The sequence below is a fragment of the Hyaena hyaena genome, unplaced genomic scaffold, assembly GCF_003009895.1.
Source record: "Hyaena hyaena isolate Hyena2069 unplaced genomic scaffold, ASM300989v1 scaffold_641, whole genome shotgun sequence".
NCBI lineage: Eukaryota > Metazoa > Chordata > Mammalia > Carnivora > Hyaenidae > Hyaena > Hyaena hyaena.
This window is the reverse complement of record NW_024081276.1, coordinates 762,864-780,815: the sequence shown is the minus strand read 5'-3', so window position 1 is coordinate 780,815 and position 17,952 is coordinate 762,864. Positions and strand designations below refer to the sequence as shown.

The 17,952-nt window shown below is 47.9% G+C and overlaps 1 protein-coding gene across 2 annotated transcripts in view; it reads right to left on the bottom strand.

Moving 5' to 3' along the window:
- Nucleotides 1–347: 347 nt before the first annotated feature.
- HS3ST1 (heparan sulfate-glucosamine 3-sulfotransferase 1) overlaps nt 348–17,952 on the bottom strand; it is a 32,970-nt gene continuing 15,365 nt past the window's right edge. Inside the window, exons 2-3 of one of the 2 annotated variants that reach the window (XM_039216605.1) lie at nt 1,558–2,627; nt 348–1,037 (exon numbers count right to left, since the gene is read on the bottom strand). In XM_039216605.1, coding sequence (XP_039072536.1) covers nt 1,592–2,530 — 939 coding nt within the window. In that variant the 5' untranslated portion in view covers nt 2,531–2,627 and the 3' untranslated portion in view covers nt 348–1,037; nt 1,558–1,591. Of the gene's footprint in view, nt 1,038–1,313; nt 2,628–3,495; nt 3,538–17,952 lie in introns of those variants that run through there. The other variant, XM_039216604.1, reaches the window with a different exon arrangement.

Genomic DNA, 17,952 nt, shown 5'->3' with positions numbered 1-17,952 from the left:
TGGGCCTTCCCTTTGAGTTCGGAAAGAGTAGAGAAGGAAAAAACCAAAACACCCGTAATCTGTGCTTTGGCTGTAAGTGGACTCCAAGCCTTGGCTTGGAGCCAATGTGACCTTGGCAAGTTCCTTATCTTCTCTGGACCTATTTCTTCTGCCTTGAACTTTTCGCCATCATAATCCTACTTCCTGGGGTTGTTTGGGGAAGAAATTTCAAGGAGTACATATATGTATATATATATAATGCCCATTTCACTCTGCTGCCTTAAATATAAACTTTATCAAGAAGAGTATATGTATTTGGCTTCTTTGTAGTTTTTTGTTTTACATAATGGTTATGTTTTGCTTTCCTAATAAGAAAAAACATGCCATGTACTTAATTCTGTTAAAGGCTGACTAAATAAAGAACGTATGAGAAAACCGAGACTCAGGGGGCTTGTGTGATCAGGTCCAATAGGCGAGCTGTTCAGAAGCAGAAGCGAAAGTGAAATCAGGCCTAGGTTCAGGTTCAAGGGCTTCTTTCTTACACATCACCTTTATATTGGGCAATGTTGACCCTTGGGTATTTAAATCTCCCTTCCACTTCAGGACTACAAATTCAGAGTTGAGTTTTAAAACATACACATATTTCTGTCTCCGTGCATACGGAATATGCATCTATATATGGATATTGATCTTTCAGGAAATAGATGAAGCAGACTCTTCACAACATCTACGAGATGGGAACACACACACTTTGCAACTTCTCTTTTCTAAGTGAGTTTCCGGAGACCCCTTCCACGTGGGGCAAAGCACACAGCCCCAAGCCCATTCTGAAGGTCAAACGTTTAATCCCCTTTATTGTATCGGTTTTGCCCATGGCTGAGATCAGAAAGGGATGGATGCAAGCACTCTCTGAGACAGATGTGTAACGGGGAGCCTCTTGCGAGTACGAGCGACTTCTCCAGTCTTAATATTGCTTAGTCCATGCGGAGTCTACAGTAGGGGGTTAAAATCCACACTCCAGTACCTGCTGACGTCAAGAAGGTGTGAGCCTGAAATGTCTAGAGAATAACAGGGGATCTCGGTGAAGACAAGTCTCACGATGCAAGTAAAAAATAAATCTGATGACCACAGCGAGACATTGAAAATTAAAAAGAACAATGAAGAAAGGAGAGGGCGAGAGAGAAGCAGAATTGCCATGAAAAACATTTCTTTTTAAAGTAACAAAGGACTATATAGCTCCTGCAATGAATATAACACAGACAGCTATTTTGAGTCGGGGCAAGTTAAGTATATTCAATAAAGACAGGGTCTCCAGGTTTTGTGTTTTTTTTTTCTTTTTTGCAGTGAAATAGTTTAGTTCCTTCATATAGAGACATATTACACAATGTTAACAACCATGAAAAACAATACAAAATGCCCTCAATTTACCAAGTAGAAAAATATAGCTAGTATATATGGCAATTGTGAATCTAATACTGTACAGAAGTAATTTATGGATTTTACAAATAAATTATAGCTTAAATGCCCTTTTAAAATTCTTTTTTTTTTTCTCTCCCCCAGATGTACACCAGAACTTACAACAGGAAAGTTTCCGAGCCTAACTTATTGCAAATCAGTGCCAGTCAAATGTCCTGCCGACCAGCTCGAAGAATTTCTTATTTGGCTCGTGAAAATATTCGTGCAGTTTATTGAGGAGTTTGGGGTCCACTTGGGGGTGCGCCCGGCCTTTGGACTCGTGCAAACAGCGGTCCCGGCCGCTGTCCCGCAGGCAGTAAAAGCCCTTGGTTTTGTTAAAGTAGAAGTTCGAGGCGTTGATCTGCGGCGACAGCTTCAGGAACCGCTCGACCTTCTGGATCTCGGGGAAGGGGTCCCTGATGAGGCGGTCGCCGTCGACGATGTGGATGCGGCGCAGCGGGAAGAAGCGCAGCCAGTTGTGCAGGTGCACGTGGTAGAGGCTGCGGTTGAGCGCCTTGTAGCCCACGTTGAGCCGGCCGTCGCGCACCAGGAACTCCTCGATGGACGGGTAGGGCTTGCGCTTCTGCACGTGGTTGTAGAACACTTGGGTGTAGTCGGACAGCACGCGCTCGGACGGGTCGCGCAGGATGAGCAGCAGCCGGATGCCCGGGTTCATGCTGTGGACGCGCTCAGGCACTTTGGGCGACGTGAAGTACGCGGGGGTCTTCTCCACCGTGAGCTGGTGCGGGGACGAGAAGGGCATCTGGCCCAGGTACCAGCCCAGGCCTTGGCTGTAGTGCTCCTCCCAGTCGAAGAAGTGGACCTCGTTCTCGGCGGCCGCCACGTCGGGGTGCAGGCTGAGCATCTCCAGCAGCGCGCGCGTGCCGCCCTTGCGCACGCCGATGATGATGGTCTGCGGCAGCTGCTGCGCCGAGCCGTTGGGGGCCGCGCCGGCCCGGCTGTCGCCCTGGAGGGGGGCGGCCCTGCGCGGGAGCTCGGGCTGGCCGGGCTCGGCCCCGGGGCGGGAAGGCACTAGCTGGAGCTGGGCGCCCAGCAGCACCGCGCCCAGGAGCAGCGCGGCTACGCTGGACACCATGGTGGCTTCACTGCGCCGGGCGCCGCTGGGTCATGAAGCGCTGCCGCGGGGAGAGCCTCCTGGTCAGTGACGCATGGGTGTCGCGGGCCGCCAATTACTGGGAAACAAAAGGGGAACATATTAGCCCCAAATGCACCCAGGCCATATAGATCTGCCGATGCTGTCGTCTGGGGCAGGGCAGTCACCTCCCTGGGGCTCCCTCTGTTTCTTTATCCTGTAAGGCAGGGGGTGGGGGTGGCAAAGCTTTCTGTATAGGGGCCAGATAGGAAATGTTTTAGGCTTCCTCGGACACCGTCTCTATGACAACCCCAAGTATGCCTTTTTGTTCTAGTGGCCTTTGGCAGTATGCTGAGGAATGGGTGCAGTTTGCATTCCAATAAAACTTTATTTATGGATACTGAATTCTGAATGTCCTCTCATTTTCATGCGTCATTTTTCTTTGGAGTTTTTCAACAATTTGTATGTTCAGCTCTCTGCACAGAAACGGACAGATTTGGCCCTGCAGTCAAAGTTTGCCACCCTCTGCTGTAAAGGAAAGGGCCGGAAAGGTCTTTTGGACCTCAGCAAACATCAATGCAAATCCCTCCTACTGGCTAGCCCCAGGCAGTGGAGCCAGTGATATAGAAGCAGACATTGTTCCTGCCCCCCCCACCCCCAGGGGCTCGGGATCTAATAGGGCAGGTGAACCTGTATGAAAGACTAAATGATTGGTCCTCAGTTCTTTTTTTGTTTTGTTTTTTAAGGTTTATTTTTGAGAAAGAGAGAGAGAGAGCAGGGGAAGGTCAGAGAGAGACAGAGAGGCCTAAGCAGGCTCTGTGCTGACAGCAGTGAGACTGAAACAGAGCTCCGACTCACAAACCGCAAGATCATGACCTGAGCCGAAGTCAGATGCTCAATCCACGGAGCCACCCAGGCACCCCGATTAGTCCCATCCTCCCTGCACCCAGCTCTTTCTATGGCCTCACCGTGCGGTGAGCGTGCTCCCAAACAATTTGATTTGGGTTTGGCCAATGGCCTCTGAGTGGAAACGACAATGTGTCAGTCCCCAGCCTCGCCCTTGAGAAGGTTTTTGTGTTTGCCCTTGGCCTCTTGCACTTCTGCCCTGAGCATGAGAGGAATGTGCCCCGGCCAGCTGCTGGGCCCTAGAGGATCATGAGCCACACGTGTGGCAGACCACCTGTACAGCACAGCCATCCAGGCTCATGAGTGACAATGCATCATTGTGACCGTAAGCCACTGACTTCTGGGGTGGTTGGTATTGCAGCATGCATTTGGCAAAGGCTAATTGCCATGACCTGACTGCAGGCATCAGCGACGTGTGTGCTCTGATTAGAGTTTTCACAGGGTACTGTGTGGACACATGCTCGTTCATTTTGCCTGAAATGACTGGGGATGGCTTCATGGGAGAAGCAGTGTTTGAAGGGAGCCCAGAGGGACAGACAGGTGAGCTGGCTAGAGAGAGCAAAACTCCCTCCTGTGTGCAAAGCCGTGCTGCTCATCAGTTTTACAGCCTGCTCACCTGACCCTACACTGCAAAGTAGGAAGAAGCGACAGGTACAGATAGGAGGCTTACCCAAGGACACAAAATTTTAGTCCAATGGAAAATTCATTGCCCCAATTCAAAACTCTGAACGCAGGGCACTCTTTACACAAACTGCCTCCTTTATACCTTCTCCTGTTTACCTATCTGAGATTTATGACACTTAGGCACTGAAGTCCCACAGCACACAGCCACTGCTGGGTGAGATGGCAAGGGGTTCCCAAAGACAGAGGACTCACGTCCACATTTCAGGGAGCTGATAAACAGCAACCGTCAAGAGGTGTGTGACCATCTTCCAGAAAGAGGGTACTGGAAGCTCTTTTAAGTCATCTCTGTCTGAACACAGTTAAAGGGTTAGTGACAGGCCTGCCTTGGGGGCTATGGGGACTGTAGAGCCAATAAAAGTGTTCTCCATCAAAAGGGCCCATCGTCATCTTTACACCAGGTTTAAAATCCACTTTATTAGTTTAAAACTTTGTCCAGAATGGATAAATGAAGAATTTCTATGGTCTTGCATTTTTATAATCAAACCTATCGATCTACCTCCCTCAGATATCAGCTGTATTAACTGCTTTGTAAAATGTATGTTAAAGTGTATTAGGGGCACCTGGGTGGCTTAGTCGGTTAAGCGTCCGACTTTCGCTTAGGCCATGATCTCGAGGTTCGTGGGTTCAAGCCCCGCGTCGGGCTCTGTGCTGACTGCCAGCTCAGAGCCTGGAGCCTATTTCAGAGTCTGTGTCTCCCTCTCTCTCTGACCCTCCCCTGCTCACGCTGTCTCTCTCTCTCTCCTAGAAATAAATAAAAATATTTAAAAAAATGTATTAACTTAGGGGCACCTGGTGGCTCAGTCGGTTAAGCGTCTGACTTCGGCTCAGGTCATGATCTCACGGTTCGTTTGTTTGAGCCCCGCGTCGGGCTCTGTGCTGACAGCTCAGAGCCTGGAGACTGCTCAGATTCTGTGTCTCCCTCTCTCTCTGACCCTCCCCTGCTCACGCTCTCTCTCTCTCTCTCTCTCTCTCAGAAATAAATTAAAAAAAATTTTTTTTAAATTAAAAAAACTGTATTAACTTAAAAAAGCAATTAAAAACTGGAAAAATGTTTAGAGAATCACAGAACACTTGAACACAGAACACTTGCAAGATCGGTTGACATCACTATTTAGGGGGAAAAAAGAGAGAGAAGAAATGTTTAAGGAGGGGTGACCAGGCAAGATGTTGGTCCAGAGTTTTCCGCTGATTGAATGATTTCAATCAAATGGAAAGTTTGCTTACTCAATAAATGTTTTAGTATGTTTCAGTCAAATTTCATTTCCTTCTCAATGTGGGGCTGGCCCATATATGGATCCCACTGCGCTTGCCTCTTACGTGTTTGGGGTATGCGTGTAGCCCGTGCATATGCATACTTGTGTATGTTTGTGCATGTGTGTATGCGCTCGCGTGGGTGTGTGCCCATGTGCAGGGGGTGAGGGGATGAAATGCAGGAGACGGCATCTACTCCACACTAGTGATGAGTGCTGCTGAACCCATCCCATAGCTCCGTGTTCAGACTCAGGAATAAACCACACGTCCCAATCCTTCAACACCTAAGGGACAGAATCAGGGGCCAGATCTGACATTCATATTTTCTAACTATTGATGCTTTTCCTTCTCTGTTATTAGCATCCTGCTTAGTACAGTGCACATCAGAGGGGTTTTTTTTCCCTATAGGGGAATTACCAACAGACAGCAGAGAAGAAACTGTATATATACATGCATATATATATATATAAACAAATAAACAAAAAACCCTGAGCAGTGAGTGGTTTAAAAGCTCCTCACTTCTCCTTTAATACTTTCTAAAAATGTATTTACTTCTGTCTAACGTCTTGTACATTCCAAAAATATTTGAGGCATATAGGGAAAAAAATTAGCTAAAGTCTCATACACATATAGTATATATATATATATAGAAAAGCATGTATATGTATGAACTGTATACATATGTATCTATACATATGTATAGCATGTATATGTATGGAACTTTAGCTAAGTGTGCAGATATAAATACATACACATACATGGACATGTAAATACATATATGATATATTACACACAGTGGCCTTTGCAAGCCAACTTCCTCATGTTGCAGTTTGATGATTTGAACTCAGTGGCACAGCTGGAATTTCTGGGCCTTTAAGTAACATTCTTGGAAAAGAGAAGACCTCCAAGGTCAGGTGAACCTGTAAGCCAGTACATCGGAGCCACACTGATCCTGACAAAGGAATTGTGCACATACATCAGAACACACAAGTGCCACAGACAGGAAGCCAAGATGGCTTGTCTAAGGTCACATAGAAAAACAGGCCTAGACCTCATGGTTCTGGAAATCCAGCCCTGTTCTCCATCTATCTGCTATTAGTGCCATCTCCCTAACATGTGGCCTGAACAGGAAATAATGGCAAAGTTTGGGGTATCCTAAAGAAGAAAGGCCCTCAAAACTCTAGCCAACAGTGACAAAGTCCCAGGTCTAGTACAGAATCAGCTGACACACAAAGACAGGCCAGCATGAGGTCAAAGTCACTCATTTATTCTCTTCAGTAGAGCAGCTGAAAGGAATCAGCCAGGCTGTGGGGTCAGGAATCCTGTCTCTAGGTTTGATTTTATTCAAAGGAACTTAACCTGTATTAGCCTCAGTTTCCCCGTCTATAAAAATGGCAGTAATTGCACCCACCCGAAATGGTTTCCTTGAGACTGAAATGAGGTGATCTGTATTAATAATCACCATTCAATAGAAATATTAACATGGGCCATGTAGGCATGTCTTCATTTATTCAACAAATATCAAAATTTACTGAATTTATGCTACCTATCTGACATTTTAGCAAAGTTACGAGATTCACTTTCTGTTTTTGCCAATACCTTCTCCCCTCCGTAAGGCCAAATGGCATCTTCTCATAGCAGCTGTGCAGCAGATGAATCATAGAAATAAAAGAAGAACACACAGGTTTACTACATTACCAGAAAAATTCCATTATTTATGGGTAATTGAGTGGCCCTCGTGAAGGTAAGTCACCCCTCCTAAAGGTGGCAGTAACCACCATTTATTTATACTTCTCTGACACTTAGTCACACCTTGCCCTTTGACAAAGCATCTATTATTAGATCTTTTATTGTTAAGTGTTCAAACGACCCAGGAGCCACATTAAAATTTTAAACTTTCCAGGAGCCACATCTAAAAACAGAAATATTTTTATGTTCTCCAAAACACTATCACCTAACACATAATTCTCATATAATATGAAGGAGATATTTTCCATTTCTTTTGTACCAAGTCTTCAGAATCTAGTGTGTGTCCATGTACTCTTGCAGCACATTGCAAGGTCACGTGTGGCTGGTGGCAGCTGAGGTGGCAGCGCAGAGGTACACAGCGCTGAGTAGGGCTGCGATTTAAGTGAGGAAAGTGCTTTCTGAAGGGTCACATCCCCACCCCCATGCTCACAAAGGAGGAAGGCAAGTTTGAACCTTTAGGCAGCACAAAGATGAATTGATCATCCTCCTTCCAGAAGCGAACCAGCTAATGTTGAACACATGGAACCTTCTAGAAGTTTGGAACCCTGAGCTGGCATGGGCAGGGACAGAATGTTCCACAACACCGAGAACCCAGGCCGCCTGCCTCCCCAAAAGCAATGACGGCAGCTCACATCTGCAGCACCTGTTACTGAACAGACCCAGGCTGACATCATCCCACGATGTGACCACGCCACCGTCCCGGTGATGCTCACCGCAAGTCCTCAAGAGAACTGCTCTCAAGACAAGCAAGAGGCTCAGAGAAGTTCAGTGGCTTGTTCAGAAAGGTAGAGGCTGAACTAGGGTCCACACTCAGTCTGAGCTGGCAAAGCCAGGGATGTCGCTGTCCCTGTCACTCCTTGGTGAAGCCGGGAGTTAGGGTGTAAGTAGTCCCTGACCCTGATGTGCCTCCTGGGCCTAGGAACATTTGTACCCGGTAACGGCCCTTTGAAGATGGACAGGATTTCATGGAAGGATGCACAAAACAAACCCTCTCTTTCCTTTCGTAGATGGGCTAGAAGTTCCCAAAGAGAGATCCAGCCCTTTCACTGTTCACCTCCCGTTTATCAAGAACGCAGTGATAAACCAAGTCCTGAGCTACAAAAATTCAAAAGACCAGGCTTTCCCATCAGCAGCATTAAGCTTCCTTGGGCCCCGCGGTGGAAGTGCTGACCACCTGCCAGGTATGGGAGGCATGGGCAGAGCCCACGGGCTTTCTTGGAGGTTTCCTGGTACCTGAAATTAAATCCAAATTTAATTTGGGACACCCCGGGATGGGAGCTGCCTGTCTGTCCCTCTGGCCTCAATCTGTGCCTTCAGGTCACGCTCCCACCTTGCTGACCTTTCTGTGCCTGTGAACACCCTGAGTTCCCGCCAGCTCTGGACGCTGGCATTTGCTGCCCCCTCTCTTTCCAGGATGCTGGGTCCGGCTGGCTCTTTCCTGCCAGTTAGATTTCATTTCAAACACCGCCTTTCCCTGCAACATGGGCCCCACCTGCTCTCTTTTAACTACATTCTTTCTCATCATCCTGTTTTTTATATTCCTCATGTACTAACCGACACTGGATTTGCGTGCTTCCGGTCTGGTCGCCTGGTCTGCCCCTCCCTCTGAAAGTACCAATCTCTGAGCCTCTCTGTGTCCTGACGCTCTTCTCCACTGCACCCCCCACGGTGCCAGGGCCTGGCACGATTTCTGTGCACAGTAGGTGCTAGAGATCCTATTTGCTAAGTGAACGTGTCGAGACTGCAGTGGAAGGTTAAGCAAATGGCTCAAGGTACTGAGCAAGGATTTTAATTCAATAGAAAGACAAACGGAACAGTTTGTCTATAAAAAACACTGTGTCCAACGGCAGTGAGTTTTTCAACCCGAGAGAGTCACAGGCAGGAGCCAGATATTGAAAAGGGGGACTCAAGATTTCTAATGGTGACTGGACGAGATCACCTGAGAATCTAGAAAATATTTTAATTAAAAAAGGAGAGGATGCAGTCAAATAACCCTTCAAAATATTTTAATTTTCTCCCTAAGTCTTCTTATTACATAATTCACATCATGACCTAGATTTCAAATGTAATTAACTACAGTATATTCCCCAAGTCCCACCTCGGCAACGTTATCTGTGGCTAAAGTGGAATAACGAGAATATTCCACGAGAGGTGAATTTAATGCGTCGGAAATAGTGCTGCCTGTAATCCCTCCGGCTGGAGGATACCTTTCCAGCCCCTCAGTGGAAACTAGTGGTGCAGCTGGCACAGACCAGAAGCTTCTCTAGATAACCAGGGACGCTCAAAACAGTCAGCCACAAGTGTTTTAGGAGATTTAGCAAAAGGGCTAGAAAGGGAGAGCTTACTTACTGGGTGCCCACTGGGTGCCGGGTGGTGAGCACGAGTGCATAAATCATCTCTTCTGATGCTCGCAACAAAACTGAGATGTGGTTATTCTTGTTTTATCTGACTTTTTTTAAGCAACGAAAAGGTAACGTACAGTCGTGGGTAAAGCAAAGGAGCTTTTGCAATTGGGTAGACCACGCTGGTCTTCCTATAGCTCTCTCAACTCACATAGGTGTCTTACCCGTCTGGAGCTCAAAATGCCATTCTGCAAAATGGGTGCAACCTATGTCCATATGGATGACCTCAGGATGAAGTAAGATTACCCATGCCACACACACAGCACAAGGGAGGCATTCAACAAATGTGGATGGCCTCCCTTTCTCCCTTGGACAGATACGTAAAAGTGTTATTAAGGCTAAATGACCTTCTCAAGGTCACAGACGCAGGGGGGTTAAGAACTAACATTCCAGGGGCCATCTCTAAAGCCCACTGTGCTTCTTCTCCTTTGAATGGGGAGGCTTCCCCATGGGCAGGGGGAGTGCATTTCCAGCAGTGGGGAGAGCTTCCGCAAGAACACAAGGGAAGTAGACCAGAGGACATCTATTATACTGCCAGACAAGAACAAGCATCCAAGGGTGTTGAGTGATTTAATTTTCTGGAATGTACTGAAACCTCAGTAAGACATCTGAACAGCAGAGCTGTCATTCCCGTATCCAATCAAACTTCTGGGCAATCAACAGTGGAGATGTTTTGTTCATCTTTAGGAGTCAAAAACATCTTCACGTTCGCCTTTAAGCAACTGCTTAAGGGCATGTTAAGATGGTGTCGAATTTCCATCCTTGGCAGGTCATCTTGGAAAGCAAGAAAGAGGAAATAGAGTCGACTTGTGCCTCTCAGCCCACAGAAGGGCAGTGATGTCTCAAGACTTACATAAATATTTATTTTCTTGAAATTGCCTGCACATGACACTCTTCAACAAGTGTTGACACTCACTTTTGTTTGGATTTACTTATGGTAATTGCTGACAGGCTTACCTCATGTGGGGTGGGAAGGGTTCTGGGGTGGAAAGGGTTCGAGGCAGCAAAGACCCAAGGTCAGTCCACATAATGTAAATGCGTTTCCGTGGGTCACCTGTACTGCCTGGGGAAAGGTAGTGTAACTGGCCCCATTCTCCCCTTGAAAAACAAGAGGACTTTAGTACATTGCCTCCTTCAGCCTTTCTACGCCTCCGAGCATCCACAGTTGGGCTGGGAATTTCCATATTTACAAAAGGCTACCGGGGTAATGCACAGAATTCTGCAGGATTCAAGGAGAGAGGCACCTGGGCAAGCCAGGTTAGGGCAATATGGTGTGGCTGGGATTTGGGGCCAGAAGATTTCAATGACAGTGTTGTTTCTGAGCCTCTGAGAACTCGATATCATGACGCTGATAAATGCCACCTGTCCCATCGGAAGTCTGAACCCACACGATGTTCTCCAAATGGGATGCGAGATTAGGGTGGCAGGATCTGGGTGAGGAGCTGCAGGTGTGGGGTGAGTATGGCAGCCTTCCCAGGACCACTGGATGCCCCATTGCAACTGTTTAGCACCGTGCTTTCCAAAGGCAGACGTGCACACCAGTTCCCTGGAGATCTAGTTCACAATGTAGATCCTAATTCAAGAGGTCTGAAGAGAAGCCCAAGAGTCTGTGTTTCTAATAAGCTCCCAGAGGAACGGGCCTGCCCACCCTCAGCCCTTAGAATGGCAAGGACTGTGAGCTCCAAATGCTCATGCCCCATTCGGGTTCAGATCCTGATGGTGCTGGCCTTGGGCTGGGGGTGGCCAATGTTCCTTTAGTGTTTGTTTCTTACTATTGCTGGGGCAGTTTTTGTTTTTGTTTTTTTATGTTTTATTTACTTTTGAGAGAGAGGGACAGAGAGAGACAGAGTGTGAGCGGGGAGGGCAGAGAGAGAGGGAGACACAGAATCCGAAGCAGGCTCCAGGCTCTGAGCCATCAGCACAGAGCCTGATGCGGGGTTCCAACTCGTGAACTGCAAGATCATGAACCTGAGCTGAAGTCGGACGCTTAACTGACTGAGCCACCCAGGCGCCCCTAGGGGCAGTTTGTTTTTCACACCAGGACTGGAAACAATTGTGGCTGACAAAATAGAGAGGGATGGGTCCGGCCACAGAGATGGAATTTTCTGCAGAGCAGGGTGGAGGGGCCATGCTGGAATGAACAGAGGATGCAGAGCCAAAAACTCCGGCTCAGATCTCAGCTCCCTATTTGCAAATCCACAAGACAGCACTGAAACTTGGAGCCTCAGAGAGAAGGCATTGGCTCCATCTACTAATTGCAAGGATTAAATAAAACACTCTATGTAGATGCTGAGGATATGGCCATCTTGCCTGGGCCATGGCAAGCCCTCAAATCATGGTAGCTATTTTTGTCCCTGAAAAAAGAAGGCTGTGTGGTATAAATGGGATCTGGAGATGATAATTAGTCAAACACATTTGTTCATGATCCAAAGTACTGCAGTGACTCAACCAGACAGAGGCTCAAGGAAGAACGGACAATGACATGTAGGAAGGGGCCAGCTCTCTGTGAGTGACCGGGTTTGCGGTGGGTCCTTCCTAAGTGCCCCCGTTGGTGGGTGAGGAAGAGCCAGGTGTGTGCAGCGGCGAGGCCCCGGTGTGGGAAGAGGGGGCGGAGTCGCTCAACATGTTTAATCTGCGTGGCTGTGCACAGAAGGCAGCAGTGACCTAAATAAATCCTTCATTAGAGGCAGAAACACACTGGCACAGGCAGTGCTCGGCAGAGCTCTGTGACAGGAGGGCGGACGAGGCCTCTCTTATTACTCGGTGCAGCTGAGTGGAAAAGGGGCTGTGCAGGCAGACAGAAGACGGGAGACGGGCTGCCTTGGCATACCTGGGTGCGCGCAGCTTCGGGCCAGGTGGGACCCAACCTCCCGACAGGGGCCGTGCGACAGCGGGGGCCTCCATGGCTGGGCACACAGTCCTCATAACCCCATAGGTGGGGAGCAGCCACAAATCCCTAAACATTTCCCCAGAGAAGCCACACGGCATCCGAAGCCAAAGGGCCACCTGCCACCATCATGTCCCACCCTTAACCCTGCAGAAGGGGTCAGTAAGGTAAGGGGAGCATGGGAACCCCAAGGTCAAGCATGCAGCAGCTTAAACTGAATTGGAAATCCAGGTCTCCTGATTCCCAGCCTGCTGGATCCCAGACGCACGGAAACTGGTGCTTCTCTTGTGCTGGGGCACAAGAGAATAATGGTGTTAGAATAATTTGCTGCTGAAAATAAACATGAGCACACACCAAAGGAAATGCTTCCCCTAGACAAGCAAAGTGGAAAGGGACTTATCTCCTCTCCTGAGCCAGCCTGTACGGACTGAGTATCTGTGTGCTCTCAAAATTCCTATCTTGAAGCCTTAATCCACAATGGAATGGTATCTGGAGGTGAGGATTCTCGGAGAGAATGAGGTTTAGGGGAGGCCGTAAGGAAAGGACCGAACACGAGGTTAGTGACGGGATCAGAAGGGAGGCCAGAGCAGTCTCTATGCCACGTGAGGACGCAGCCCCAGGAAGAGATCTCTCCGCAGGGGCTGAGGCTGGCGACAACCCGGCCTTGCACTTGCCAGACACCTAACTGTGGAAACAATGTTGTTGTGTTAGCGGGTTGTCTAAGGTACTTCATTACAGCTGCCCAAGCCGACTGGTACACAGCCCTTACTGGTAGAAGCAAGGACGAGTGGTTTTCCTGGGACTGCTGCGTGCTTCCTGGGGTAACAGGTGACATCAAGGGACGGAGCCAGCTGCACGTTGGGGACTGCAGCCAGTAGCCGTGTATCGGATCTGTCTTAAAGAGGCAGCAGTTGCCAAATCCCCGGATGTTGGAGACGAAGGACCAGTGTGACCTGATCTCTGAAGTTTTCAAGAATCAACTGTGAATATTTCCATGAAAACTCCTGATTTTTTAGGAAGGCCACAAACAGATATTAGTTGTCAAGTGAGGTGACGGTCGGGGTGGGAAGACTGATGGGCGAGTCTGCAGAGACTGATGCCTGAGATCCAGACTCTGCCCAGAGGTGATCGCTTGGGCAAGGCACCCACAGTGTTTCTAAAATTGTCCTGAGTTACTAGGGATATAGAAAGAATCTAGCCGCTGTCCTCAAAGCACCCTGCAGAGGAGACACGCATGGAAGGAGAGTGATCGCCACATTCAGTGCGAGCGTAGGTCCAGCCACAGCTAATAGATAGCTCAGAGGCAACACTCAGCTGGAGGAAGGGCAGGAACGGCCCTGTATGATCCCTTGGAAAAGGCAGCCAATGTTCAGGCACCATCCGGGAGGGGTCCGGGTGTCCGTTCCTGCACTGGGGCTGGTCTGGAGGTACAGTCTGTGGGACACGGTGGTAAGGCTGCCCCAGTCAGCAGGTGTGGGGTCCGGAGAGGCAGTAGGCTTGTAGATTTAGAAAGACAGGAAGGGTGGGACGCCTGGGTGGCTCAGTCAGTTAACCTAACGACTTCGGCTCAGGTCATGATCTCGCGGTTAGTGGGTTCGAGCCCTGCGTCAGGCTCTGTGCTGACAGCTAGCTCAGCCTGGAGCCTATTTCAGATTCTGTGTCTCCGTTTCTCTCTGACCCTCCCCTGCTCACGCTCTCTCTCTCTCAAGTAAATAATAACATTTAAAAAAAAAAAAAAAAAAAACAGAAAGAGAGGGAAAAGAGCCTTGGCGGTGGAAGGAAGCATCAGGTCCTGAGCCTGAATCCCAGCAGCACCACTCACACGCTCCAAGCTGGGGCGGGTTAACGGAAAATCTTGGAAACTCCCGTGCATGTGTGGCCCAAGATTCTGTCTTTCCTTTTGAATATGCCTGTTGTTGGTTTAACACGATCATTTAGAAAAACAGACATTGAAGGGAGCACTTGGCATTGACAGGCACCATGAAACGCACCAGCAGATCAATGAGGGAAGCTGGTCCTGCTGGTGAGGAGCTGAGGGGGAGGCAGGCATGTGGACAATTCAAGCGGGGTGCCAGGGCTGGTTTGGATTTTATACCGTCTGTATTTCCTCCTGTCCTGAATTAAACTGTTGCTCTTCACAGGATGGCACTGACTAAAACAATGGCATGGAGTGTTTTCCTCCGGCACACAAACATTCACACACGTGAGCATGATTTCTTTCCACCTCTCACTTGACAAACTCAAAAACCAGTATTCAAGTTGAATAATCCTTTATTCTGAAACTTTGGGTTCTACCAAATGAACCGGTATCTCATCTGCCTCTGACAGGAGCTTTACTTTCTCTGTAATGAGTTTGCTTCAACAGGGAGTTCCCGTCTTATTCTCTCTCCTGAAGTGCCACTTAAGGTAGCCAGAACACCTAGACCCTGCCCTTGACCCACCCTTCTCTGTGATCATCTTATCTCGTTTCAGTACCTTCAGACTAAACATTCTACTATATGTTATGTTAAATCATCACCACCCTTATTAGTTATTCTTTCTGAACGTTGATGCAAAATGACTTCTATTTTATACTTTAATATAGTATGTATTTGTTATGTCTTAATGTATTTGAAACAACCTGGCATTAGGGGAGGACATTCAGAGATCATCACGATGGGGAAGGCTGGTGGTTTAGAGAGTGGATTGGAGTCCTGGCTCATTCCTAACTTCCTCTGGGTGACCAACAGCCAGTTATGTGGCTCTGTGGGCCCCGTTTCCTCACCTGAAGTGTAGGTGTGGTGGTAGCACACACTTTGTAGACTGCCATGAGGATTAAAGGGCACATTACTACTTCAAGAGCTAAGGGAGAAGGGGACTTATCTATAGAAAAGCCTCACCAGATGTCATTGTTACTCATCTCCAGCTTCCATTGTTCTGGCTGATAACGGTCCTACTCAGGGAGTCAATATCGTTTAACACGAATCACTCCAGGCACATAAAATCCATCCCCACAAAGTCTTCTGTGCTCGAGGGGGCCAATCAATATGTAGGAATGAACAGGATGGTGAGATGAGACTAGGGGAGCTGGGGTCGAGCCCCACGTCCTGCCCTGATTTCTGTGTGACTTTGGTAGAGACACAGAAATCCTCAAAGCCTTGTTTACAATAGGAAACAATTGGGCGATAAATTCTAAGATCCTCTGTCCTCTTGTGTCTACCTACAGTGTGAAGGGTTTAGAGAATTAAGAGACACAATCATTTGTCATGGCAAGGCACTATTATCCAATATTCGAAACCAAACAATTACTATGAAAAGGAAACCATATAGATCGGTCACTTTGCTGGCATCAGTCTCACATTTCATAGGCTGAAGGTCACAACACATATCAAATGTCTACACTGCTGAGGTCTTTTAGGTAAGGGGAAATAATAGAGCTTCTAAGAAGGAAAAGACTGCTCCCTTGGGCAGGGTCTACCTAACTGTACCTTCTGCCTTGGTTCTAATCAGATCGTCTTTAGCATCCCTTCAGTGACTGTTAATTGAAGCTTGGACCCGACTAAAAGGTGAATCAGCTAGATTTGGGGACAATCTATGAAGGATGCTTAGCCAGCACTCGAACAAAACAAGATGAAGAAATGAGCACTGCATGAAATGTTTCTCAGTAACAATAAAATATACAATTAGGAGAGGCCCATCAGCCTGGGGGATGTGGAGGGGGGTTGTGCGTCGTGAGCTCTGATTTCCCTTTACCCAACCCCAGACCTCCCAGGCTGGATGGAGGCAGCTTATTCTAGGCTTTTGGTTTGATCAAGTGAGGTGTGTAAGTGTGGGAGCGAGCAGAATTGTTTAGGTCAACAGTAGAGCTGGAGAAAAGTTGTCACGGGGGTCCAGCCACTTCATTCTCGCCACAGTTAACACTCAGCCTCTTTCTAAATGAAGGAAGAAGAAACTTTTGAAAAATATCAGAATGTGAGACAACGAGAGCCATCAGTCTGCCCAATTCAGAGTCAAGGTCTATACAGACGTGCTGTGTACCAGGCACTGGAATCAGAGACAAATTTAGCATCCATGTCCGTCCCTTCCCTCACATACCTCAGGTACGTTCAAGAGCACAGGGGGTGGGGAGGAAATAAACGAGGGGGAAATAGAGGGGAAGGAGGCACAAAAGTATGGCAACTGTACTGGGGTTAGGTCTACAAGAGAGCTAGGGAAAGGCTGCTTATTTGCAGGGCAGAAAGACTCACAGCCAACAGAATAATAGATATACAGGCATCACACATAAAATCATTTGTTCACATTCATGCGCCATGAGATCAGATAAATGTTGGCAACCTACATTTAGAAATTGTTTGTGTTGTGGGGTGCCTGGGTGGCTTAGACGGTTAAGCGTCCGACTTTCGTTTAGGTCATGATCTCGCTGTTCGTGGGTTCGAGCCCCGCGTCGGGCTCTGTGCTGACTGCCAGCTCGGAGCCTGGAGCCTGTTTCAGTCTGTGACTCCCTCTCTCTCTGACCCTCCCCTGCTCACGCTGTCTCTCTCTCTCTCCTAGAAATAAATAAAAATATTGAAAAAAAAAAAAAAGAAATTGTTTGTGTTGCAAGGGACCAATGAAAAATGATGTGGGAACGAATTGCCACATCCCACTGACTGTATTTCTTCCTCCAACTCTTGGTGAACCAGAAGGAAAAGACAAAGGCATTGGTGTCAGAGGGCATGAAGGAGAAACAGGAGTCTGTTGGGGGTTTTCTACACTGTTCCTTCTTTTATGGTATCTGTTGGATTTGCAGGGACCTTAGCAGGGTTCATTCATGTGGGACCCCATCCCAATTCTTCCAAAAAGGAATGTGTTGCCCCAAATCTGTATGAGCACGCATGCATATTTGCCAGTGCTCGTGTTCATGTGTGTATGTTCCAATGAAGAACTGGGTTTTCAAGACTTCCTGCTACCCTCACACCCCTTCAAGGCCATTAGTGCATTAATGAAGCCAACACACACCCCGCAGCCCTGCAGCCTGCTAGTTCATAGGATGCTTCCATGATAGGAGTTTCGAGAGGTGTCAAAAGAACAAAACTGATTGAGGCCACATTGCCTTTCGACTTTGACAACCACCTTCATTTCCCCCACCAACTGGTCTGAACATGCAGACCAGGCTTTGTACTGCAGGCTGGTACCAAACCTAAACCAGCAAGCTTGTTAGTGTCTAACACGCCATGGAGAAGGAGTAGGTTTGACGAGGAATAATGGTTCAAATTAAATGAGGCTTTGAAGATGGTGCTGAGATTTCTGGGTTGGCTTTCCATAATGTGTCTTCAAATGCTTAGTTGTAAAGACAAAGACATCGAATAATGTTGAGTCACTAAACTGGATTCCAAGTGGATTTCCTCTTACCATTACTATCTTCCTTCCTCCCTCAGACACAATCCAGGAGTCTACGTCATCCGCTCAGGACACAGACCCCAGGCCTCCTGCACACTGGTCCTCTCACTGGCATTGCCCGGGGACTGCAGAAGAGGAGTCCCCTCTCAACCCCAAGGGGGCTCACTGTGTAGGGGGAAAGACAGGGA